This window comes from Nerophis lumbriciformis, linkage group LG27 (assembly GCF_033978685.3).
Source record: "Nerophis lumbriciformis linkage group LG27, RoL_Nlum_v2.1, whole genome shotgun sequence".
NCBI lineage: Eukaryota > Metazoa > Chordata > Actinopteri > Syngnathiformes > Syngnathidae > Nerophis > Nerophis lumbriciformis.
Genome location: NC_084574.2, coordinates 2,578,592 through 2,605,325, shown reverse-complemented (window position 1 = coordinate 2,605,325; position 26,734 = coordinate 2,578,592). Strand labels below are relative to the sequence as shown.

At 41.9% G+C, this 26,734-nt stretch overlaps 2 protein-coding genes across 6 annotated transcripts in view; one reads left to right on the top strand and one right to left on the bottom strand.

Moving 5' to 3' along the window:
* Nucleotides 1–18,793, top strand: part of LOC140679970 (uncharacterized) — a 40,970-nt gene extending 22,177 nt beyond the window's left edge. The window contains exons 2-5 of the mRNA XM_072916460.1: nucleotides 15,783–16,115; nucleotides 16,410–16,646; nucleotides 18,108–18,373; nucleotides 18,775–18,793. Coding sequence (XP_072772561.1) covers nucleotides 15,783–16,115; nucleotides 16,410–16,646; nucleotides 18,108–18,373; nucleotides 18,775–18,793 — 855 coding nt within the window. The remainder of the gene's footprint in view (nucleotides 1–15,782; nucleotides 16,116–16,409; nucleotides 16,647–18,107; nucleotides 18,374–18,774) is intronic.
* Nucleotides 18,794–23,500: 4,707 nt separating this feature from the next.
* Nucleotides 23,501–26,734, bottom strand: part of fbxw7 (F-box and WD repeat domain containing 7) — a 346,930-nt gene continuing 343,696 nt past the window's right edge. For all 5 annotated transcript variants that reach the window (XM_061923037.2, XM_061923038.2, XM_061923040.2 and 2 more), the window contains one exon: nucleotides 23,501–24,744. In XM_061923037.2, coding sequence (XP_061779021.2) covers nucleotides 24,476–24,744 — 269 coding nt within the window. In that variant the 3' untranslated portion in view covers nucleotides 23,501–24,475. The remainder of the gene's footprint in view (nucleotides 24,745–26,734) is intronic.

The following is a 26,734-nucleotide window of genomic DNA, read 5'->3' as shown; positions in this document are numbered from 1 at the left end:
TGGCACATGGAAGTGAAAGTATGGAACAACATTAGTATGGCACATGGAAGTGAAAGTATGGAACAACATTAGTATGGCACATGGAAGTGAAAGTATGGAACAACATTAGTATGGCACATGGAAGTGAAAGTATGGAACAACATTAGTATGGCACATGGAAGTGAAAGTATGGAACAACATTAGTATGGCACACGGAAGTGAAAGTATGGAACAACATTAGTATGGCACATGGAAGTGAAAGTATGGGACAACATTAGTATGGCACATGGAAGTGAAAGTATGGAACAACATTAGTATGGCACATGGAAGTGAAAGTATGGAACAACATTAGTATGGCACATGGAAGTGAAAGTATGGAACAACATTAGTATGGCACATGGAAGTGAAAGTATGGAACAACATTAGTATGGCACATGGAAGTGAAAGTATGGAACAACATTAGTATGGCACATGGAAGTGAAAGTATGGAACAACATTAGTATGGCACATGGAAGTGAAAGTATGGAACAACATTAGTATGGCACATGGAAGTGAAAGTATGGAACAACATTAGTATGGCACATGGAAGTGAAAGTATGGAACAACATTAGTATGGCACATGGAAGTGAAAGTATGGAACAACATTAGTATGGCACATGGAAGTGAAAGTATGGAACAACATTAGTATGGCACAGGCGCTTCTTCAAGATGGAATCATTAATAATAATACGAGCTAATGAATATTGCATTAGTTTCACTTGGTGGAGCGTCAGTCGACTTCCACTCCAACACAGTCGCTGTGCAAAATAACCCAAAGAATACAGTTGACAAGAATAAATTAGCTTACCGACTCTTGTCGCTCTCACTTTATTGTTGTACTGTCTTCAAATGCACAAACGTACGCAATTATTCAACCTGACTAAAGTTCAAGCGTAGTCAGAAGCTGCTTTGTTACGGCCTGTTGCTAGGCAGACTTCGCTCAATGCAAAAACAGCAGAGTATTTGTTATCAATATTTGTTTAACTCTGGCTATACAAAAACTACTTGCATTATTATCATTATTATTAGTGGTGGTACTAGTAGTAATATTTTTTTATTAATATTTAACTTTAGCGATACAAAAACTAATTGCATTTTCATTATTGGTGGTACTAGTAGTAGTATTTTTTTTATTAATATTTGTTTAACTCCAGCTGTACTAGTATTGTTTACTTAGTGAGATGCTGCAATGTCATTCTTTGTCTTGCTTACGTTTATTTACCGCCTGTTGCTAGGCAGACTTCGCTCAATGCAAAAACATCAGAGTATTTTTTATCAATAGTTGTTTAACTCTAGCTATACAAAAACTACTTGCATTATTATTATTATTAGTGGTGGTACTAGTAGTAATATTTTTTATTAATATTTAACTTTAGCGATACAAAAACTAATTGCATTTTTATTATTGGTGGTACTAGTAGTAGTATTTTTTTTATTAATATTTGTTTAACTCCAGCTGTACTAGTATTGTTTACTTAGCGAGATGCTGCAATGTCATTCTTTGTCTTGCTTACGTTTATTTACCGCCTGTTGCTAGGCAGACTTCGCTCAATGCAAAAACAGAGTATTTTTTATCAATAGTTGTTTAACTCTAGCTATACAAAAACTACTTGCATTATTATCATTATTATTAGTGGTGGTACTAGTAGTAATATTTTTTATTAATATTTAACTTTAGCGATACAAAAACTAATTGCATTATTATTATTAGTGGTGGTACTAGTAGTAATATTTTTTATTAATATTTAACTTTAGCGATACAAAAACTAATTGCATTATTATTATTAGTGGTGGTACTAGTAGTAGTATTTTTTATTAATATTTAACTTTAGCGATACAAAAACTAATTGCATTTTTATTATTAGTGGTACTAGTAGAAGTATTTTTTTTAATTAATATTTGTTTAACTCCAGCTGTACTAGTATTGTTTACTTAGCGAGATGCTGCAATGTCATTCTTTGTCTTGCTTACGTTTATTTATCGCCTGTTGCTAGGCAGACTTCGCTCAATGCAAAAACAGAGTATTTTTTATCAATAGTTGTTTAACTCTGGCTATACAAAAACTACTTGCATTATTATTATTATTATTAGTGGTGGTACTAGTAGTAATATTTTTTATTAATATTTAACTTTAGCGATACAAAAACTAATTGCATTATTATTATTAGTGGTGGTACTAGTAGTAGTATTTTTTATTAATATTTAACTTTAGCGATACAAAAACTAATTGCATTATTATTATTAGTGGTGGTACTAGTAGTAATATTTTTTATTAATATTTAACTTTAGCGATACAAAAACTAATTGCATTATTGTTATTAGTGGTGGTACTAGTAGTAATATTTTTTATTAATATTTAACTTTAGCAATACAAAAACTAATTGCATTATTATTATTATTAGTGGTGGTACTAGTAGTAATATTTTTTATTAATATTTAACTTTAGCGATACAAAAACTAATTGCATTATTATTATTAGTGGTGGTACTAGTAGTAGTATTTTTTATTAATATTTAACTTTAGCGATACAAAAACTAATTGCATTTTTATTATTGGTGGTACTAGTAGTAGTATTTTTTTTAATTAATATTTGTTTAACTCCAGCTGTACTAGTATTGTTTACTTAGTGAGATGCTGCAATGTCATTCTTTGTCTTGCTTACGTTTATTTATCGCCTGTTGCTAGGCAGACTTCGGTCAATGCAAAAACATCACAGTATTTTTTATCAATATTTGTTTAACTCTGGCTATACAAAAACTACTTGCATTATCATCATTATTATTAGTGGTGGTGCTAGTAGTAATATTTTTTATTAATATTTAACTTTAGCGATACAAAAACTAATTGCATTATTATTAGTGGTGGTACTAGTAGTAATATTTTTTTTTATTAATATTTAACTTTAGCAATACAAAAACTAATTGCATTATTATTAGTGGTGGTACTAGTAGTAATATTTTTTATTAATATTTAACTTTAGCGATACAAAAACTAATTGCATTATTATTAGTGGTGGTACTAGTAGTAATATTTTTTTTTATTAATATTTAACTTTAGCAATACAAAAACTAATTGCATTTTTATTATTGGTGGTACTAGTAGAAGTATTTTTTTAATTAATATTTGTTTAACTCCAGCTGTACTAGTATTGTTTACTTAGTGAGATGCTGCAATGTCATTCTTTGTCTTGCTTACGTTTATTTACCGCCTGTTGCTAGGCAGACTTCGCTCAATGCAAAAACATCAGAGTATTTTTTATCAATAGTTGTTTAACTCTAGCTATACAAAAACTACTTGCATTATTATTATTATTAGTGGTGGTACTAGTAGTAATATTTTTTATTAATATTTAACTTTAGCGATACAAAAACTAATTGCATTTTTATTATTGGTGGTACTAGTAGTAGTATTTTTTTTATTAATATTTGTTTAACTCCAGCTGTACTAGTATTGTTTACTTAGCGAGATGCTGCAATGTCATTCTTTGTCTTGCTTACGTTTATTTATCGCCTGTTGCTAGGCAGACTTCGCTCAATGCAAAAACAGAGTATTTTTTATCAATATTTGTTTAACTCTGGCTATACAAAAACTACTTGCATTATTATCATTATTATTAGTGGTGGTACTAGTAGTAATATTTTTTATTAATATTTAACTTTAGCGATACAAAAACTAATTGCATTATTATTATTAGTGGTGGTACTAGTAGTAATATGTTTTATTAATATTTAACTTTAGCGATATAAAAACTAATTGCATTATTATTATTAGTGGTGGTACTAGTAGTAATATTTTCTATTAATATTTAACTTTAGCGATATAAAAACTAATTGCATTATTATTATTAGTGGTGGTACTAGTAGTAATATTTTTTATTAATATTTAACTTTAGCGATACAAAAACTAATTGCATTATTATTATTAGTGGTGGTACTAGTAGTAGTATTTTTTATTAATATTTAACTTTAGCGATACAAAAACTACTTGCATTATTATTATTAGTGGTGGTACTAGTAGTAATATTTTTTTATTAATATTTAACTTTAGCGATACAAAAACTAATTGCATTTTTATTATCGGTGGTACTAGTAGTAGTACTTTTTTTTATTAATATTTGTTTAACTCCAGCTGTACTAGTATTGTTTACTTAGTGAGATGCTGCAATGTCATTCTTTGTCTTGCTTACGTTTATTTATCGCCTGTTGCTAGGCAGACTTCGCTCAATGCAAAAACAGAGTATTTTTTATCAATATTTGTTTAACTCTGGCTATACAAAAACTACTTGCATTATTATCATTATTATTAGTGGTGGTACTAGTAGTAATATTTTTTATTAATATTTAACTTTAGCGATACAAAAACTAATTGCATTATTATTATTAGTGGTGGTACTAGTAGTAATATGTTTTATTAATATTTAACTTTAGCGATATAAAAACTAATTGCATTATTATTATTAGTGGTGGTACTAGTAGTAGTATTTATTTTATTAATATTTAACTTTAGCGATACAAAAACTAATTGCATTATTATTATTAGTGGTGGTACTAGTAGTAATATTTTTTATTAATATTTAACTTTAGCGATACAAAAACTACTTGCATTATTATTATTAGTGGTGGTACTAGTAGTAGTATTTTTTATTAATATTTAACTTTAGCGATACAAAAACTAATTGCATTATTATTATTAGTGGTGGTACTAGTAGTAATATTTTTTATTAATATTTAACTTTAGCGATACAAAAACTAATTGCATTTTTATTATTGGTGGTACTAGTAGTAGTATTTATTTTATTAATATTTGTTTAACTCCAGCTGTACTAGTATTGTTTACTTAGTGAGATGCTGCAATGTCATTCTTTGTCTTGCTTACGTTTATTTATCGCCTGTTGCTAGGCAGACTTCGCTCAATGCAAAAACATCAGAGTATTTTTTATCAATAGTTGGTTAACTCTAGCTATACAAAAACTACTTGCATTATTATTAGGGGTGGTACTAGTAGTAATATTTTTTATTAATATTTAACTTTAGCGATACAAAAACTAATTGCATTATTATTATTAGTAGTGGTACTAGTAGTAATATTTTTTATTAATATTTAACTTTAGCGATACAAAAACTAATTGCATTTTTATTATTGGTGGTACTAGTAGTAGTATTTTTTTTATTAATATTTGTTTAACTCCAGCTGTACTAGTATTGTTTACTTAGCGAGATGCTGCAATGTCATTCTTTGTCTTGCTTACGTTTATTTATCGCCTGTTGCTAGGCAGACTTCGCTCAATGCAAAAACAGAGTATTTTTTATCAATATTTGTTTAACTCTGGCTATACAAAAACTACTTGCATTATTATTATTATTATTAGTGGTGGTACTAGTAGTAATATTTTTTATTAATATTTAACTTTAGCGATACAAAAACTAATTGCATTATTATTAGTGGTACTTGTAGTAGTATTTTTGTATTAATATTTGTTTGAGGGAGGGACACACAGGTGAACTGAGGGAGGGACAAACAGGTACAGGTGCAGGTACAGGTACAGGTACAGGTGCAGGTACAGGTACAGGTACAGGTACAGGTACAGGTGCACTGAGGGTACAGGTACAGGTGCAGGTACAGGTGTGCTGACAGGACATGGGAGAGAAAGTAAAAGTGCTGCAGAACACAGAGAGCAAACAGGAAACAGTGACAAAACAAGAGCACCAGGACAGGAAGTGGTTCCAAAGCAAAGTGTCAGTAGCACTAAGTTGTGACACAAGTTGGAGGAAACTAACTCAACTATCTACACTAACTCAACTATCTACACTAACTCAACTATCTACACTATGACGGACCATTTGTGCACTAATCAAAGTTTTAGTCACACGTCTGGGATGACGTCAAAGTGCTAACATTGCTAGTGAAGTTATGGTTGCACACACACACACACACACACACACACACACACACACACACACACACACACACTCACACACACACACACACACACACACACACACACACACACACACACACACACACACACACACACACACACACACACACACACACACACACACACACACACACACACACACAACCTGCCCTCAGAGCCCAAGGCTGCTCATTTATCAACATGCGACACTTTGCTGAGTTGTGCACTTTAAACATCACACACATGCACACAAACACACGTGCACAAACACACAAATGCACCGACACACACACACACACACATACATGCACAGACACACACACACACCCATGCACACACACATACATGCACAGACACACACACACACACACACACATACATACATGCACAGACACACACACACACCCATGCACACACACATACATGCACAGACACACACACACACACACATACATGCACAGACACACATACATGCACAGACACACGGACAGAGACACACACATTAATGCACAGACACACACACACATCCACAGACACACACATACATGCACAGACACACACATACATGCACAGACACACGCACAGAGACACACACACACACATTCATGCACACACACAAACATTCATGCACACACACGCACACACACACACACACACACACGCACACACAAACACGATGCTGCAAGAGTTGAAATATGTAATATTGATCATCAGCATAGAAATGTTGGAGAACATGTTGAGGGTGTGTGATGTGAACACATGAATACATGATGACTATGATGTGAACACATGAATACATGATGACTATGATGTGAATACATGAATACATGATGACTATGATGTGAACACATGATGACTATGATGTAAACACATGAATACATGATGACTATGATGTGAACACATGATGACTATGATGTAAACACATGAATACATGATGTGAACACATGAATACATGATGACTATGATGTGAACACATGATGACTATGATGTAAACACATGAACACATGATGACTATGATGTGAACACATGATGACTATGATGTGTACACATGATGACTATGATGTGAACACATGAATACATGATGACTATGATGTGAACACATGATGACTATGATGTAAACACATGAATACATGATGACTATGATGTGAACACATGATGACTATGATGTAAACACATGAATACATGATGTGAACACATGAATACATGATTACTATGATGTGAACACATGATGACTATGATGTAAACACATGAACACATGATGACTATGATGTGAACACATGATGACTATGATGTGTACACATGATGACTATGATGTGAACACATGAATACATGATGACTATGATGTGAACACATGATGACTATGATGTGAACACATGATGACTATGATGTGAACACATGATGACTATGATGTGAACACATGAACACATGATGACTATGATGTAAACACATGAACACATGATGACTATGATGTGAACACATGATGACTATGATGACTATGATGTGAACACATGAACACATGATGACTATGATGTAAACACATGAACACATGATGACTATGATGTGAACACATGATGACTATGATGTGAACACATGAACACATGATGACTATGATGTAAACACATGAACACATGATGACTATGATGTGAACACATGATGACTATGATGTGAACACATGAATACATGATGACTATGATGTAAACACATGAATACATGATGACTATGATGTGAACACATGATGACTATGATGTGAACACATGAATACATGATGACTATGATGTGAACACATGATGACTATGATGTAAACACATGAACACATGATGACTATGATGTGAACACATGAATACATGATGACTATGATGTGAACACATGATGACTATGATGTGAACACATGAATACATGATGACTATGATGTGAACACATGATGACTATGATGTAAACACATGAATACATGATGACTATGATGTGAACACATGAATACATGATGACTATGATGTGAACACATGATGACTATGATGTGAACACATGATGACTATGATGTGAATACATGAACACATGATGACTATGATGTGAACACATGATGACTACATAAGTAAACAGGATGAATGAATGATAAAAGATGATGAATCTTTGATATGTGAACATGTGGGGATGACATATTTATGCTCTCTCTCTGTGTGTGTGTGTTTGTGTGCGCGTGTTTGTGGAAAATTTAGTTTACTCCTTACAAAACTAATCTCCAATTAACTTAACCATCTTTGATCGATCGATCGATCGCACGCACGCACGCACGCACGCACGCACGCACGCACGCACACGCACACACACACGTGTCTTCATGCCACTCCACATGAGGTTGGATAAATAAATAAATAAATAAATGGGTTATACTTGTATAGCACTTTTCTACCTTCAAGGTACTCAAAGCGCTTTGACACTACTTCCACATTTACACACACATTCACACACACATTCACACACACATTTACACACACATTCACACACACATTCACACACTGATGTGATGTGATGTGAGAAGAAGTGGTTGAATGTTTGTGTCCTCCACCACACGTCTTGTCCTCCACCTCATTAGGACTTTTTATGGATCCAGCGCACACTTTCACTTCATTTTCAGAATCAAACATTCCCTTTGGTGGTAAAAAAGAAAAAAAGTGTAATGAACGTGAGAGTAATGAAACATCTCTTAAGTGAAAAGAAGAAAGGAGCAGAGTTTGAGGGTGGGTGGAACATCTTAGACTGCAAATAAAAATGCATACAGTTCAATTAGTCGTCTATTAAAAATGTACTAACACAATTTTAAAGTGATGTAGCATGGGGGAGGGGGTGGGGGGGGGCACCCGTGGGGGGAGAGTTTGAGGGCGGGCGGAAAATCTTAGACTGCAAAGAACGTAAATAAAAATGCATCTACGTAGTAAAAGTAGTAGACATATTTCAAGTGTACAAAAATATTTTTAAAGAGATGTAGCATGGAGGGTGGGGGCGCCCACAGGGGAAGATTTTGAAGATTGTAGATGAAACAGTCAAAAAAATGACTGTAGATGTAGCAGTCATAAAAAAATAATTATTGTAGATGAAAGAGTCAAAAAAAAATTATTGTAGATGTAGCAGTCATAAAAAATAATTATTGGAAATGAAACAGTCAAAAAAAATTATTGTAGATGTAGCAGTCATAATAAAATTACAATTATTGTAGATGAAACAGTCAAAAAAAATAATTATTGTAGATAAAACAGTCATAAAAAAATAATTATTGTAGATGTAGCAGTCATAAAAAAATAACAATTATTGTAGATGAAACAGTCAAAAAAAATAATTATTGTAGATGTAGCAGTCATAAAAAAATAATTATTGGAAATGAAACAGTCGAAAAAAATATTGTAGATGTAGCAGTCATAAAAAAATAACAATTATTGTAGATGAAACAGTCAAAAAAAATAATTATTGTAGATGTAGCAGTCATAAAAAATCATTATTGTAGATGTAGCAGTCATAAAAAGTAATTATTGTAGATGAAACAGTCAAAAAAAATAATTATTGTAGATAAAACAGTCATAAAAAAAAATTATTGTAGATGTAGCAGTCATAAAAAAAAATTATTGTAGATGAAACAGTCAAAAATTTTTTATTGTAGATAAAACAGTCATAAAAAAATAATTATTGTAGATGTAGCAGTCATAAACAAATAATTATTGAAGATGTAGCAGTCATAAAAAACAGCAATTATTGTAGATGAAAGAGTCAAAAAAAAATTATTGTAGATGTAGCAGTCATAAAAAATAATTATTGTAGATGAAACAGTCAAAAAAAATTATTGTAGATGTAGCAGTCATAAAAAATTACAATTATTGTAGATGAAACAGTCAAAAAAAATAATTATTGTAGATAAAACAGTCATAAATTTTTTTTTATTGTGGATGTAGCAGTCATAAAAAAATAATTATTGTAGATGAAACAGTCAAAAAAAATAATTATTGTAGATGTAGCAGTCATAAAAAAATAACAATTATTGGAAATGAAACAGTCAAAAAAAATATTGTAGATGTAGCAGTCATAAAAAAATAACAATTATTGGAAATGAAACAGTCAAAAAAAATATTGTAGATGTAGCAGTCATAAAAAAATAACAATTATTGTAGATGAAACAGTCAAAAAATATAATTATTGTAGATGTAGCAGTCATAAAAAATCATTATTGTAGATGTAGCAGTCATAAAAAGTAATTATTGTAGATGAAACAGTCAAAAAAAATAATTATTGTAGATAAAACAGTCATAAAAAAAAATTATTGTAGATGTAGCAGTCATAAAAAAAAATTATTGTAGATGAAACAGTCAAAAAAATTTTATTGTAGATAAAACAGTCATAAAAAAATAATTATTGTAGATGTAGCAGTCATAAACAAATAATTATTGAAGATGTAGCAGTCATAAAAAACAGCAATTATTGTAGATGAAAGAGTCAAAAAAAAATTATTGTAGATGTAGCAGTCATAAAAAATAATTATTGTAGATGAAACAGTCAAAAAAAATTATTGTAGATGTAGCAGTCATAAAAAATTACAATTATTGTAGATGAAACAGTCAAAAAAAATAATTATTGTAGATAAAACAGTCATAAAAATTTTTTTATTGTGGATGTAGCAGTCATAAAAAAATAACAATTATTGTAGATGAAACAGTCAAAAAAAATAATTATTGTAGATGTAGCAGTCATAAAAAAATAACAATTATTGGAAATGAAACAGTCAAAAAAAATATTGTAGATGTAGCAGTCATAAAAAAATAATTATTGGAAATGAAACAGTCAAAAAAAATATTGTAGATGTAGCAGTCATAAAAAAATAACAATTATTGTAGATGAAACAGTCAAAAAAAAAAATTATTGTAGATGTAGCAGTCATTAAAAAATAATTATTGTAGATGTAGCAGTCATAAAAAATAAATATTGTAGATGTAGCAGTCATAAAAAAATAATTATTGTAGATGAAACAGTCAAAAAAAAAAATTATTGTAGATGTAGCAGTCATTAAAAAATAATTATTGTAGATGTAGCAGTCATAAAAAATAATTATTGTAGATGTAGCAGTCATAAAAAATAATTATTGTAGATGTAGCAGTCATAAAAAATAATTATTGTAGATGAAACAGTCATAAAAAATTTTATTGTAGATGTAGCAGTCATAAAAAATAACAATTATTGTAGATGAAACAGTCAAAAAAATAATTATTGTAGATGTAGCAGTCATAAAAAATAATTATTGTAGATGTAGCAGTCATAAAAAATAATTATTGTAGATGTAGCAGTCATAAAAAATCATTATTGTAGATGTAGCAGTCATAAAAAATAATTATTGTAGATGTAGCAGTCATAGAAAATAATGATTGTAGATGTAGCAGTCATAAAAAATAATTATTGTAGATGAAACAGTCATAAAAAATAATTATTGTAGATTTAGCAGTCATAAAAAATAATGATTGTAGATGAAACAGTCATAAAAAATAATGATTGTAGATGAAACAGTCATAAAAAAATAATTATTGTAGATGAAGCAGTCATAGAAAATAACAATTATTGTAGATGAAAGCAGTCATAAAAAATGATCCCTTCAGAGTGGTGTAGCATTAGCATGTTAGCACAGGACTGGTGGTTTTAGAAAAGGGGAGAACAATCTCTGATGTAGAATCAAATATAATATAATCAGGCATGAGCTTTTAGTCTGAAATTCATCTTTTTCATCTTTGTAAAAATATAAAAAAATATTTTCTGTTTTTCCTGACTGACAATGTGTGTTCAGATCTTGATCCGTCTCTTTGCCACACCTGCCAACAACTACACCTTTTGATCATCCAGTGGTAAACACTAGTGTTTTTCATTCAAAATGAAGTGAACAATGGAAGCAAGTCCACGGGAAGGGACAAACTGTACAGAAACATCAATGATGATTGCTTGGTTTACGTATAAGAATATCCAGGATTGGTTACTATGTTACTAGTTACCATTGGGTAAGATTAGGGCACAACATTAGGGACAGGCCAATCCCTTCTCACACACTATACTTCTCTCTCTCTCTCACACACACACACACACACACACCTTGCTTGCGACTGGCTGAGGAGGGAAAGGAAGCGTCGCCGTGACGACAGCATGAAAGCAGTGGTCTTCATTAGTGACTAATTACTCAGCGAGACATTTTTCACGCTGCACTAATTCATGAAGACGTCAACTTGCACACCTCATTAGGAGACGCCATTTTTAATGTTGTTTTGGCTTTTTCTTTAGCTTCCCCCCAGAACAGGAAATGGAACTTACCATCTTGTTAGTGTTCTTCCGTGCTTAGAATCCTCTTTTGACTTCTGAAACTTATATATATATATATATATATATATATATATATATATAACACATATATTTTTTTTTTTTTTTACAAATCCTGTCACGTGTCCTGGCTGCTCAGTACAACATGGTTACATCTAGGGCTGCAGCTAACGATTATTTTTCTATCGATTAATCTATAGATTATTTTTTCGATTAATCGGTTAATCTATAGATTATTTTTTCGATTAATCTATAGATTATTTTTCCTTTTACCGATTTTTTTAAATATTTAAAATGAAGAGGAAAAAATAAATGTAGGCCAGTTTTTTCAAAAGGCATGGCTTTTATTTACAAAAAAAAAAGTATGGCCACTCAGTCAACATTGACAACAACATGACAAAATATTCTGTAACAATGTAAACATTTAAAACTTTTAACATTTAACAAAATTAAAAGTAGCTTATTTGCTTTTTAATGTGCAAATATAAAAGTAAACATCCAGTGCAAATCTTAATATTCTGGAATAGTATAAGCATTTCAAAAGTAAAAGTATTGCTTATTTTGCTTTAAAATGTGCAAAAATAAAGATAAACATCCAATACAAAAAAGTGCAAAACGGAAATATTCTGTAACAAGTGTAAACATTTCAACAAAAGTAAAAGTATTGCTTATTTGCTAAAATGTGCAAAAATAAAGCTAAACATCCAATACAAAAAAGTGTACAGTGTAAACATTTCAACAAAAGTAAAAGTATTGCTTATTTTGCTTAATAACACAACAATGATAGTATGATTAAAGTGAAAGTTAATTGTTGGTTTGTACATAGTATATGTAACTGTTAATGTTGTAAAAGTTATTTGCACAACTAATTAACGTTAGCGTTTGTGACACGTCTTGTGCCGTGGGGTTCTTTCAGGACCGACAGACTGAACGCCAGACGGCTTTGCCAGGTTTACAATCTTTTAATTTTACACAAAGTCTTTTCTCTTCCAACTGTGCGGATCGCGCACCTGGGCACGATTGCGGCGTCGCTCCTGGCGCGCCCCGCCTCGCCGCTGCCGCCTCTCCACAGCGTTAAAGAGGAGCGCGTCTTTGTAAACACTGAACAGGAATGCCAAATTCATGTTTTTGTGTAATAATGACAACGTATACGCACGCGGACGATTGACTTGTTGATGGTGATGGCAAGAACGCTGTCGGGGGTTTTCTTTTCAAATGTTCGTTCATAGCCGTTGTGCTGCTATGATAGGCCATTTCCGCTCGACACAGTGTGCATACAACAACATTATTAGGCCGTTTATTGAAATACTCCCACACTTTTGACGACTTTTGGCGTGCTTTTTTCCCCTCGCTCGCATCGTCTGCTTTGCGCTCCGCCATGACAGTAAAGTAGTGTGACGTAAATATGCGACGCGCCGACGCACAAAAACGGCGTCGACGTATTTACGTAACCGATGACGTTGACTATGTCGACGCGTCGTTTCAGCCTTAGTTACATCAACAACAAAGCAGAGTGCATCTGGAAAGTATTCACAGCGCTTCATTTATTCCATTTTCTTACGTTACAGCCTTAATCCACGGAATATATTCATTTTTGTCCTCAACAATTCTACACTCAAGACCTCATGATGACAATGTGAAGAGTTCTTCTTTTTTTGCAAATGTATTAAAAATAAAAAAAACTGACATGTTCATAAATATTCACAGCCTTTGCTCAACACTTTGTTGGAATTACAGCCTCAAGTTGCAACATTAAAAAAAAAACCTTTTCACATGATCATTATGGGGTCTTGTGTGTGGAATTTTGAGGACAAAAATAGAATATATTCAATTTTGGAAGAAGACTGACATAAAATGTGGAAAAAGTGAGGCGCTGTGAATACTTTCCGGAAGCAGGAGTACAGGACGCACGCTGGAGTGCAAAACAACAACAAAAACTTAACTTTTAAATGTTTTGCGATAGCTTAAAAATGTTTAAAATGTGACTTACCTGTGAAGTTAAAGGTTGGAAGCTGGAACAGATTGCAGTGTTTCTAAGTACGTGACATCCTATGTGGAACATAAATACAAAATATATAAATAAATGACCACAAATCATCGAATCAAATTAGTCATGATTAAATAAATATCCACAAATTACAAATAATTCTTCAATCAAATCAAATGTTTGGTTATTTGGTTATTCCCAATAAAATAAAATGGTCTTAAAGCAAATACATTTTTTTACAATTTAATTTTGCAGTTTTTAAATTGAGTTGCCAACAAACCCGCCTCTTCCTTTCCGTCCAGGACTCCGTCCAGGACTCCGTCCATGGGCGAGCTGTCGCTAGGCAGAGTGCAGCCACAACATGTGACCACTTTGTGTCCGTCAATCAAAACATTTATTCAATTATTACATTTGTATTATTTATACAGCACAGTATTTTGCAGTTTGTTACGCCACAGCCTTATTCCAAAATGGAATACATTTGTTTTTGTTACCAAAATTCTGCAGAAACTGTGAAAAGGTATTTAATGATTTTTTTTGCAGGTTTATTAAAAATGAAAAACTTAAGTAAATAAGTATCCACAGCATTTGCTAACTACTTTGTTGACGCACCTTTGTATGTACATGTGATTATTTACTTTCTTTTTCATTCATTTGCAATCAAGAAAAGAAAACCTTTCACATATTGTGTGTAGAATTTTGAGGAGAAAAAGGAATGTAGTCCAGTTTGGAATAAAGCTGCAACATAAAATGTGGTGAAAGTGAAGGATTGTCAAATACAATCAAAATAGAACAAATCCTCTTCAAGTGGCATTGTTCCGGAACATTTGCAGTGTAGAGCGGGCGTGAAAAGGTCACCGCGGTTGTCGGGTGACCCGCTGACCCTTTAGGCACGTGCTTAGACGGGGCGCTCGGGGGTGATAAACATTCATGGACGGCGAGTCCGAAGCCAGCGACACTCGGTGCTGGGCTTTCTACGGCAACAGCAGAGGGACAAAACTGACAAGTCCTTGGCTGGTGGCACGGGGGAGGGGAGGGGAAGGGAAAAGAAGGAAAGGGAAAGAACAGGAAAAGAAGGGGAGGGAAAAGAAGGGAAGTGAAGACAAAAGAAGGGAAGGAACGGGAAAAGAAGGGGAGGGAAAAGAAGGGAAGGGAAGACAAAAGAAGGGAAGGGAAGACAAAAGAAGGGAAGGAACGGGAAAAGAAGGGAAGGGAAGAGAGGCAAAGGGAAGGAAAGGAAAAATAAGAATAGGGAAAAGAAGGGAAGAGAAAAGAAGGGAAAATAAAAGGGAAAAGAAGAAAAGGGAAAAGAAGGGAAGGGAAGGGAAGGGAAAAGAAGGGAAGGAACAGGAAAAGAAGGGAAGGGAAAAGAAGGGAAGGTCTTGTTCATCAACTCTAGCGGTCAAAAAGTGAGAATGAGATAAATGACAAAAACCTCCAGAAATGATTAAATTCATCACTTTCAAAATATATATATCACACTAAATTCATTTAAAGTTTGAGTCTGAGGAGTCTGAGTCTGAGGAGTCTGAGTCGCCTGAGGAGCCTGAGTCTGAGGAGACTGAGTCTGATGAGCCTGAGCCTGAGGAGTCTGAGTCGCCTGAGGAGCCTGAGTCTGAGTCTGAGGAGCCTGAGGAGTCTGAGTCTGAGTCGCCTGAGGAGTCTGATGAGCCTGAGTCTGAGTCGCCTGAGGAGTCTGTAGAGCCTGAGTCTGAGGAGTCTGAGTCGCCTGAGGAGCCTGAGTCTGAGTCTGAGGAGCCTGAGGAGTCTGAGTCGCCTGAGGAGTCTGATGAGCCTGAGTCTGAGTCGCCTGAGGAGTCTGTAGAGCCTGAGTCTGAGGAGTCTGAGTCGCCTGAGGAGCCTGAGTCTGAGTCTGAGGAGCCTGAGGAGTCTGAGTCGCCTGAGGAGTCTGATGAGCCTGAGTCTGAGTCGCCTGAGGAGTCTGATGAGCCTGGGTCTGAGGAGTCTGAGTCGCCTGAGGAGCCTGAGGAGTCTGAGGAGCCTGAGGAGTCTGAGTCTGAGTCGCCTGAGGAGTCTGATGAGCCTGAGGAGTCTGAGTCGCCTGAGTCTGAGGAGCCTGAGGAGTCTGAGTCTGAGGAGTCTGAGTCGCCTGAGTCTGAGGAGTCTGAGTCACCTGAGGAGTCTGAGTCTGAGTCGCCGGAGGAGTCTGAGTCGCCTGAGGAGTCTGAGGAGCCTGAGGAGCCTGAGGAGTCTGAGGAGCCTGAGGAGTCTGAGTTACCTGAGGAGTCTGAGGAGCCTGAGGAGTCTGAGGAGCCTGAGGAGTCTGAGTCGCCGGAGGAGTCTGAGTCTGAGGAGCCGGAGGAGTCTGAGGAGCCTGAGGAGTCTGAGTTACCTGAGGAGTCTGAGTTACCTGAGGAGTCTGAGGAGCCTGAGGAGTCTGAGTCGCCTGAGGAGTCTGAGTCGCCGGAGGAGTCTGAGTCTGAGGAGCCGGAGGAGTCTGAGTCTGAGGAGCCTGAGTCTGAGGAGCCTGAGGAGTCTGAGTCTGAGGAGCCTGAGGAGTCTGAGTCTGAGTCGCCTGAGTCTGAGGAGTCTGAGTTACCTGAGGAGTCTGAGTCGCCTGAGGAGTCTGAGGAGCTTGAGGAGTCTGAGTCTGAGTCGCCGGAGGAGTCTGAGTCGCCTGAGGAGTCTGAGTCTGAGTCGCCTGAGGAGTCTGAGTCTGAGTCGCCGGAGGAGTCTGAGTCAGAGGAGCCGGAGGAGTCTGAGTCTGAGTCGCCTGAGGAGTCTGAGTCGCCTGAGGAGTCTGAGTCTGAGTCGCCTGAGGAGTCTGAGTCTGAGTCGCCGGAGGAGTCTGAGTCAGAGGAGCCGGAGGAGTCTGAGTCTGAGGAGTCTGAGTCTGAGGAGTCTGAGGAGCCTGAGGAGCCTGAGGAGCCTGAGTCTGAGTCGCCTGAGTCTGAGGAGCCTGAGGAGTCTGAGTTACCTGAGGAGTCTGAGGAGCCTGAGTCGCCTGAGTCGCCTGAGGAGCTTGAGGAGTCTGAGTCTGAGGAGCCGGAGGAGTCTGAGTCTGAGGAGCCTGAGGAGTCTGAGTCTGAGGAGTCTGAGTTACCTGAGGAGTCTGAGTCGCCTGAGGAGTCTGAGTCTGAGTCGCCGGAGGAGTCTGAGTCAGAGGAGCCGGAGGAGTCTGAGTCTGAGGAGTCTGAGTCTGAGGAGTCTGAGGAGCCTGAGGAGTCTGAGTCTGAGGAGTCTGAGTCTGAGTCGCCTGAGTCTGAGGAGCCTGAGGAGTCTGAGTTACCTGAGGAGTCTGAGGAGCCTGAGGAGTCTGAGTCGCCTGAGGAGCCTGAGTCTGAGTCTGAGGAGCCTGAGGAGTCTGAGTCTGAGTCGCCTGAGGAGTCTGATGAGCCTGAGTCTGAGTCGCCTGAGGAGTCTGTAGAGCCTGAGTCTGAGGAGTCTGAGTCGCCTGAGGAGCCTGAGTCTGAGTCTGAGGAGCCTGAGGAGTCTGAGTCGCCTGAGGAGTCTGATGAGCCTGAGTCTGAGTCGCCTGAGGAGTCTGATGAGCCTGAGTCTGAGGAGTCTGAGTCGCCTGAGGAGTCTGAGTCTGAGGAGTCTGAGTCGCCTGAGGAGCCTGAGGAGTCTGAGTCGCCTGAGGAGTCTGATGAGCCTGAGTCTGAGGAGTCTGAGTCGCCTGAGGAGCCTGAGGAGTCTGAGGAGCCTGAGGAGTCTGAGTCTGAGTCGCCTGAGGAGTCTGATGAGCCTGAGTCTGAGGAGTCTGAGTCGCCTGAGTCTGAGGAGCCTGAGGAGTCTGAGTCTGAGTCTGAGGAGTCTGAGTCGCCTGAGTCTGAGGAGTCTGAGTCACCTGAGGAGTCTGAGTCTGAGGAGCCGGAGGAGTCTGAGTCGCCTGAGGAGTCTGAGGAGCCTGAGGAGCCTGAGGAGTCTGAGGAGTCTGAGGAGTCTGAGGAGCCTGAGGAGTCTGAGTCGCCGGAGGAGTCTGAGTCTGAGGAGCCGGAGGAGTCTGAGGAGCCTGAGGAGTCTGAGTTACCTGAGGAGTCTGAGTTACCTGAGGAGTCTGAGGAGCCTGAGGAGTCTGAGTCGCCTGAGGAGTCTGAGTCGCCGGAGGAGTCTGAGTCTGAGGAGCCGGAGGAGTCTGAGTCTGAGGAGCCTGAGTCTGAGGAGCCTGAGGAGTCTGAGTCTGAGGAGCCTGAGGAGTCTGAGTCTGAGTCGCCTGAGTCTGAGGAGTCTGAGTTACCTGAGGAGTCTGAGTCGCCTGAGGAGTCTGAGGAGCTTGAGGAGTCTGAGTCTGAGGAGCCGGAGGAGTCTGAATCTGAGTCGCCTGAGGAGTCTGAGTCGCCTGAGGAGTCTGAGTCTGAGTTGCCTGAGTCTGAGGAGTCTGAGTTACCTGAGGAGTCTGAGTCGCCTGAGGAGTCTGAGGAGCTTGAGGAGTCTGAGTCTGAGGAGCCGGAGGAGTCTGAGTCTGAGTCGCCTGAGGAGTCTGAGTCGCCTGAGGAGTCTGAGTCTGAGTCGCCTGAGGAGTCTGAGTCTGAGTCGCCGGAGGAGTCTGAGTCAGAGGAGCCGGAGGAGTCTGAGTCTGAGGAGTCTGAGTCTGAGGAGTCTGAGGAGCCTGAGGAGCCTGAGTCTGAGTCGCCTGAGTCTGAGGAGCCTGAGGAGTCTGAGTTACCTGAGGAGTCTGAGGAGCCTGAGTCGCCTGAGTCGCCTGAGGAGCTTGAGGAGTCTGAGTCTGAGGAGCCGGAGGAGTCTGAGTCTGAGGAGCCTGAGGAGTCTGAGTCTGAGGAGTCTGAGGAGTCTGAGTTACCTGAGGAGTCTGAGTCGCCTGAGGAGTCTGAGTCTGAGTCGCCGGAGGAGTCTGAGTCAGAGGAGCCGGAGGAGTCTGAGTCTGAGGAGTCTGAGGAGCCTGAGGAGTCTGAGTCTGAGGAGTCTGAGTCTGAGTCGCCTGAGTCTGAGGAGCCTGAGGAGTCTGAGTTACCTGAGGAGTCTGAGGAGCCTGAGGAGTCTGAGTCGCCTGAGTCGCCTGAGGAGCTTGAGGAGTCTGAGTCTGAGGAGCCGGAGGAGTCTGAGTCTGAGGAGCCTGAGGAGTCTGAGTCTGAGGAGTCTGAGGAGCCTGAGTCTGAGGAGTCTGAGTTACCTGAGGAGTCTGAGTCGCCTGAGGAGTCTGAGTCTGAGTCGCCGGAGGAGTCTGAGTCAGAGGAGCCGGAGGAGTCTGAGTCTGAGGAGTCTGAGTCTGAGGAGTCTGAGGAGCCTGAGGAGCCTGAGGAGTCTGAGGAGCCTGAGGAGCCTGAGGAGTCTGAGTCTGAGTCGCCTGAGGAGTCTGAGTTACCTGAGGAGTCTGAGTCTGAGGAGCCTGAGGAGTCTGAGTCTGAGGAGCCTGAGGAGTCTGAGTCTGAGGAGCCTGAGGAGTCTGAGTCTGAGGAGCCTGAGGAGTCTGAGGAGTCTGAGGAGCCTGAGTCTGAGGAGCCTGAGTCTGAGGAGTCTGAGTTACCTGAGGAGTCTGAGGAGTCTGGGGAGCCTGAGGAGCCTGAGTCTGAGGAGCCTGAGAAGTCTGAGGAGCCTGAGTCTGAGGAGCCTGAGTCTGAGGAGTCTGAGTTACCTGAGGAGTCTGAGTTACCTGAGGAGTCTGAGGAGCCTGAGGAGTCTGAGGAGCCTGAGGAGTCTGAGTCGCCGGAGGAGTCTGAGTCTGAGGAGCCGGAGGAGTCTGAGGAGCCTGAGGAGTCTGAGTTACCTGAGGAGTCTGAGTTACCTGAGGAGTCTGAGGAGCCTGAGGAGTCTGAGTCGCCTGAGGAGTCTGAGTCGCCGGAGGAGTCTGAGTCTGAGGAGCCGGAGGAGTCTGAGTCTGAGGAGCCTGAGTCTGAGGAGCCTGAGGAGTCTGAGTCTGAGGAGCCTGAGGAGTCTGAGTCTGAGTCGCCTGAGTCTGAGGAGTCTGAGTTACCTGAGGAGTCTGAGTCGCCTGAGGAGTCTGAGGAGCTTGAGGAGTCTGAGTCTGAGTCGCCGGAGGAGTCTGAGTCGCCTGAGGAGTCTGAGTCTGAGTCGCCTGAGGAGTCTGAGTCTGAGTCGCCGGAGGAGTCTGAGTCAGAGGAGCCGGAGGAGTCTGAGTCTGAGTCGCCTGAGGAGTCTGAGTCGCCTGAGGAGTCTGAGTCTGAGTCGCCTGAGGAGTCTGAGTCTGAGTCGCCGGAGGAGTCTGAGTCAGAGGAGCCGGAGGAGTCTGAGTCTGAGGAGTCTGAGTCTGAGGAGTCTGAGGAGCCTGAGGAGCCTGAGGAGCCTGAGTCTGAGTCGCCTGAGTCTGAGGAGCCTGAGGAGTCTGAGTTACCTGAGGAGTCTGAGGAGCCTGAGTCGCCTGAGTCGCCTGAGGAGCTTGAGGAGTCTGAGTCTGAGGAGCCGGAGGAGTCTGAGTCTGAGGAGCCTGAGGAGTCTGAGTCTGAGGAGTCTGAGTTACCTGAGGAGTCTGAGTCGCCTGAGGAGTCTGAGTCTGAGTCGCCGGAGGAGTCTGAGTCAGAGGAGCCGGAGGAGTCTGAGTCTGAGGAGTCTGAGTCTGAGGAGTCTGAGGAGCCTGAGGAGTCTGAGTCTGAGGAGTCTGAGTCTGAGTCGCCTGAGTCTGAGGAGCCTGAGGAGTCTGAGTTACCTGAGGAGTCTGAGGAGCCTGAGGAGTCTGAGTCGCCTGAGGAGCCTGAGTCTGAGTCTGAGGAGCCTGAGGAGTCTGAGTCTGAGTCGCCTGAGGAGTCTGATGAGCCTGAGTCTGAGTCGCCTGAGGAGTCTGTAGAGCCTGAGTCTGAGGAGTCTGAGTCGCCTGAGGAGCCTGAGTCTGAGTCTGAGGAGCCTGAGGAGTCTGAGTCGCCTGAGGAGTCTGATGAGCCTGAGTCTGAGTCGCCTGAGGAGTCTGATGAGCCTGAGTCTGAGGAGTCTGAGTCGCCTGAGGAGTCTGAGTCTGAGGAGTCTGAGTCGCCTGAGGAGCCTGAGGAGTCTGAGTCGCCTGAGGAGTCTGATGAGCCTGAGTCTGAGGAGTCTGAGTCGCCTGAGGAGCCTGAGGAGTCTGAGGAGCCTGAGGAGTCTGAGTCTGAGTCGCCTGAGGAGTCTGATGAGCCTGAGTCTGAGGAGTCTGAGTCGCCTGAGTCTGAGGAGCCTGAGGAGTCTGAGTCTGAGTCTGAGGAGTCTGAGTCGCCTGAGTCTGAGGAGTCTGAGTCACCTGAGGAGTCTGAGTCTGAGGAGCCGGAGGAGTCTGAGTCGCCTGAGGAGTCTGAGGAGCCTGAGGAGCCTGAGGAGTCTGAGGAGTCTGAGGAGTCTGAGGAGCCTGAGGAGTCTGAGTCGCCGGAGGAGTCTGAGTCTGAGGAGCCGGAGGAGTCTGAGGAGCCTGAGGAGTCTGAGTTACCTGAGGAGTCTGAGTTACCTGAGGAGTCTGAGGAGCCTGAGGAGTCTGAGTCGCCTGAGGAGTCTGAGTCGCCGGAGGAGTCTGAGTCTGAGGAGCCGGAGGAGTCTGAGTCTGAGGAGCCTGAGTCTGAGGAGCCTGAGGAGTCTGAGTCTGAGGAGCCTGAGGAGTCTGAGTCTGAGTCGCCTGAGTCTGAGGAGTCTGAGTTACCTGAGGAGTCTGAGTCGCCTGAGGAGTCTGAGGAGCTTGAGGAGTCTGAGTCTGAGGAGCCGGAGGAGTCTGAATCTGAGTCGCCTGAGGAGTCTGAGTCGCCTGAGGAGTCTGAGTCTGAGTTGCCTGAGTCTGAGGAGTCTGAGTTACCTGAGGAGTCTGAGTCGCCTGAGGAGTCTGAGGAGCTTGAGGAGTCTGAGTCTGAGGAGCCGGAGGAGTCTGAGTCTGAGTCGCCTGAGGAGTCTGAGTCGCCTGAGGAGTCTGAGTCTGAGTCGCCTGAGGAGTCTGAGTCTGAGTCGCCGGAGGAGTCTGAGTCAGAGGAGCCGGAGGAGTCTGAGTCTGAGGAGTCTGAGTCTGAGGAGTCTGAGGAGCCTGAGGAGCCTGAGTCTGAGTCGCCTGAGTCTGAGGAGCCTGAGGAGTCTGAGTTACCTGAGGAGTCTGAGGAGCCTGAGTCGCCTGAGTCGCCTGAGGAGCTTGAGGAGTCTGAGTCTGAGGAGCCGGAGGAGTCTGAGTCTGAGGAGCCTGAGGAGTCTGAGTCTGAGGAGTCTGAGGAGTCTGAGTTACCTGAGGAGTCTGAGTCGCCTGAGGAGTCTGAGTCTGAGTCGCCGGAGGAGTCTGAGTCAGAGGAGCCGGAGGAGTCTGAGTCTGAGGAGTCTGAGGAGCCTGAGGAGTCTGAGTCTGAGGAGTCTGAGTCTGAGTCGCCTGAGTCTGAGGAGCCTGAGGAGTCTGAGTTACCTGAGGAGTCTGAGGAGCCTGAGGAGTCTGAGTCGCCTGAGTCGCCTGAGGAGCTTGAGGAGTCTGAGTCTGAGGAGCCGGAGGAGTCTGAGTCTGAGGAGCCTGAGGAGTCTGAGTCTGAGGAGTCTGAGGAGCCTGAGTCTGAGGAGTCTGAGTTACCTGAGGAGTCTGAGTCGCCTGAGGAGTCTGAGTCTGAGTCGCCGGAGGAGTCTGAGTCAGAGGAGCCGGAGGAGTCTGAGTCTGAGGAGTCTGAGTCTGAGGAGTCTGAGGAGCCTGAGGAGCCTGAGGAGTCTGAGGAGCCTGAGGAGCCTGAGGAGTCTGAGTCTGAGTCGCCTGAGGAGTCTGAGTTACCTGAGGAGTCTGAGTCTGAGGAGCCTGAGGAGTCTGAGTCTGAGGAGCCTGAGGAGTCTGAGTCTGAGGAGCCTGAGGAGTCTGAGTCTGAGGAGCCTGAGGAGTCTGAGGAGTCTGAGGAGCCTGAGTCTGAGGAGCCTGAGTCTGAGGAGTCTGAGTTACCTGAGGAGTCTGAGGAGTCTGGGGAGCCTGAGGAGCCTGAGTCTGAGGAGCCTGAGAAGTCTGAGGAGCCTGAGTCTGAGGAGCCTGAGTCTGAGGAGTCTGAGTTACCTGAGGAGTCTGAGTTACCTGAGGAGTCTGAGGAGTCTGGGGAGCCTGAGGAGCCTGAGTCTGAGGAGCCTGAGAAGTCTGAGGAGCCTGAGGAGTCTGAGTCGCCTGAGGAGCCTGAGGAGTCTGAGGAGTCTGAGTCACCTGAGGAGTCTGAAGAGCCTGAGAAGTCTGAGGAGCTTGAGGAGTCTGAGTCACCTGAGGAGTCTGAAGAGCCTGAGAAGTCTGAGGAGCTTGAGGAGTCTGAGTCACCTGAGGAGTGGAGTATAATCCTGCAGCAACATCATTCAGTAGACAAAGTTTATCCCAGAGGAGACTGAGGGCAGGGAGAGAAAGAAGTGCGTGGAAGACAACGACCCAAATAATTTGCTTTATTCAACAGAGAAGATTCCTTCACACGAGTAACAAAACAGACAACGGATTTGCTTGAAATGAAAAAAAAGAAGAAACAAAACCCACATTTTATTGCACTTTAAGTTATAAGAAAATAAAATTCTAAGTGAATGAAACAAATACACGATCCCTTTAAGGTTTTTTTTCTTGTCTGCCGAGTCCTCTTTTTTCTTTTCTTTTACAGGAACAAAAACCCAAATCTGATTGGTCCAACCAGACGATAAATTAAAGATTGTTGTTTTCTATACAGTGTTGAACCACTTTCACACTTCATCATGGGACTGGCCCACAGTTTTGGCTACAAAGGTGTCCCTTTTTCCTTTAGTCCAGCAACACTTTGAAGTCCGTGTGGTGGGACATCTTTGAACGGGACACGCTTCCTTTTAACACTCATGCACCGTGTCCGCCCCCTGCCGACCTCTGACCTCTCTCTCCGCCTCCTAGAGGCACGTTTGGCTCAAGTTTCAGTGGCAAAAAAACAACAAAACTGTACGATGTTATCTTTTTTTTTGTTTTTTTTGTTTGTTTGTTTGGAATTTGGCCCGGGACTAAAACGTCACGGCAACTCTTTGCGTCCCCACGCCTCTTGGTCTAGCAGCATTGATACAGTTTGGCCACGGGGGAGGGGGAGGGGCTGGAAGTGGCGAGTCGGCTCGTGGAGGCGGAGTCTCGAGAAGACTGGACGAGGGTTCTAATACTGGGACGTGAAACAAACCGGGGGCGGGGGGGGGGGGACGCCAATTCACAGCGGTGTCAAGAAGGGAACGACAGCAAACTTGAAACTCCTCCCCCGTGGCGTGAGTGGGCGGGCCTTAAGTGTCCTCCAAAAATAATATCTCTCTGTACATCAATCCTGCCGCGCTCCTCCAAGCCCCGCCCCGCCCGTGTGGGTGTGGCCTCACCTCAGCCCCGCCTCCGCCAGCGGGGTGCGGCGCCCTCACTTCATGTCCACGTCAAAGTCCAGCACCAGCAGCTTGGTCTCCTCGGTGCCGTTGCGGCTGCCCACGGCGCACACCAGCTTGGTGTTGGAGGCCCGGATGCGCCACACCACGCCGCCGCTGCCGCCGCTCTCCAGCGTCACCAGGTTGCGGATGAACTCGCCCGTCTTCAGGTCCCACAGTTTGACCGTGCCGTCGTCCGAGCTCGTGATCACAAAGTTCTTGTTGAACTGCAGGCACGTGACGGCGCTCTGGTGCTTGTGCGGACCTGGGCGGGGGACAGGACTCGGTTAGTGCGCTCGCCACCACCACAACTTTGGAAGGACATTAAATGAAGCGGCATGGGGCGTGGTTGGGGGCGTGGTTAAGATATATATATAAGAAATACTTGACTTTCAATGAATTCTAGCTATATATATATATATATATATATATATATATATATATTTTATTACATATATATATATATATATATATATATATATATATATATATAAATAAAATAAATACTTGAATTTCAGTGTTCATTTATTTACACATTAGAGATGCGCGGATAGGCAATTATTTCATCCGCAACCGCATCAGAAAGTCGTCAACCATCCGCCATCCACCCGACCTAACATTTGATCAGAACCGCACCCGCCCGTTGTTATATATCTAATATAGACGATGCAAGGCATTAGTGAGGTTATAAAGCTTTTGCCTGTTAAAGAAAGGAGACTGATCCAATGCAGCACATACATTCGCGTGCCACGCTGTCACGACCCAGACGCACACCAGTGCGCAATCATATGGGAGCCGCGCTGAGCGCACCTCCAAGCGCGTCTCGCTGTCGGCGACGGCCGGGTATGGGCCCGACGCTCCAGCGCCATCCATTTTCAGGGCTAGTTGATTCGGCAGGTGGGTTGCTACACACTCCTTAGCGGGTTCCGACTTCCATGGCCACCGTCCTGCTGTCTATATCAACCAGGGTGAGCCCCACCCCTTTCGTGAGCGCACTGCGCGCGGAGTGACCCCAGTTACGCGCCCCCGGCAACAGGGGTGGCGGGCAGGTAAGCTGCGCGGGCGGAGCGCGCGGAGTGACCCCTGTTACGAGCCCCCGGCCACGGGGGTGGCGGGCAGGTAAGCTGCTTACCTGCTGCGCGTGACGCCGGCCGCGGCGAAGGCGGACAAGGCGGGGTGTCGGTGCGGTGGGCGCGGTGGTGACCCTGGACGTGCGTCGGGCCCTTCTCGCGGATCGCCTCAGCTACGGCTCCCGGTGGGGCCCTCTCGGGGGAAGGGGCCTCGGTCCCGGACCCCGGCGAGGCGTCCCTTCTCCGCTCCGTAAAAGTGTCCATCTCTTTTTTTTTTTTCTTCTGTTGTGGCATATGCTGCAGGTGCCTGCTCGTTTTTCGTATGTGGGTAACAACATTTAACTATGTATATATATTTACCAATTGGTTTAACTGCCACTTGCCTGAATCTATTTAAAATCTAATTTTTTTTTATTTCAACCGCCCGACCCGACCCGACCCGCGGATAAAATCTAATTTTTTTTAATTTCATCCGCCCGATCCGCGGATAATCCGCGGACTCCGCGGTTGTGCCCGCAAACCGCGCATCTCTATTACACATATACACACACATAACACTCATCTACTCATTGTTGAGTTAAGGGTTGAATTGTCCATCCTTGTTCTATTCTCTGTCACTATTTCAGAAACACACACATTATACAAATATACATTATAAAATCAATAAGAAAACGGGAGCTCTAATTTGGGAGTCTGAATTAGGATCAGAAGTTCCTATATAACGCACTCACGTCGCCTTTTTGTATTGATTACTGCAGCTGTGCACTGGATTCATTCACAAATACAAACTACAACTAACAAACACTTTAGAGTTATGCTCCACCATCAGAATGTGTACTTAAAACTTATAAAAGATCACATGGATATTATTCAGTGAGTTGATTCACCAAAACTAACCTGTTATACAGGAGGAAAAAGCACACAGGACGTTTCAATTGTTCACAGACTGGTCGCGCTCATCAACATTCAATTGGGAAGAAACGCCCTACTGTCCCCTACGAATACTGATAAATGTGTAATGACAGCTCCAAAAACGAATTCAAACCACAAAATAAAATAAATAAATCAACACAAAAATGTGACACATTATGGGTGGGTCACATATGCATGTACAGTGGATGGCAGTATTGTCCTGTTTAAAAGTGTCACAACATCGCTGTTTACGGCAGACCAACTGCTTTACGG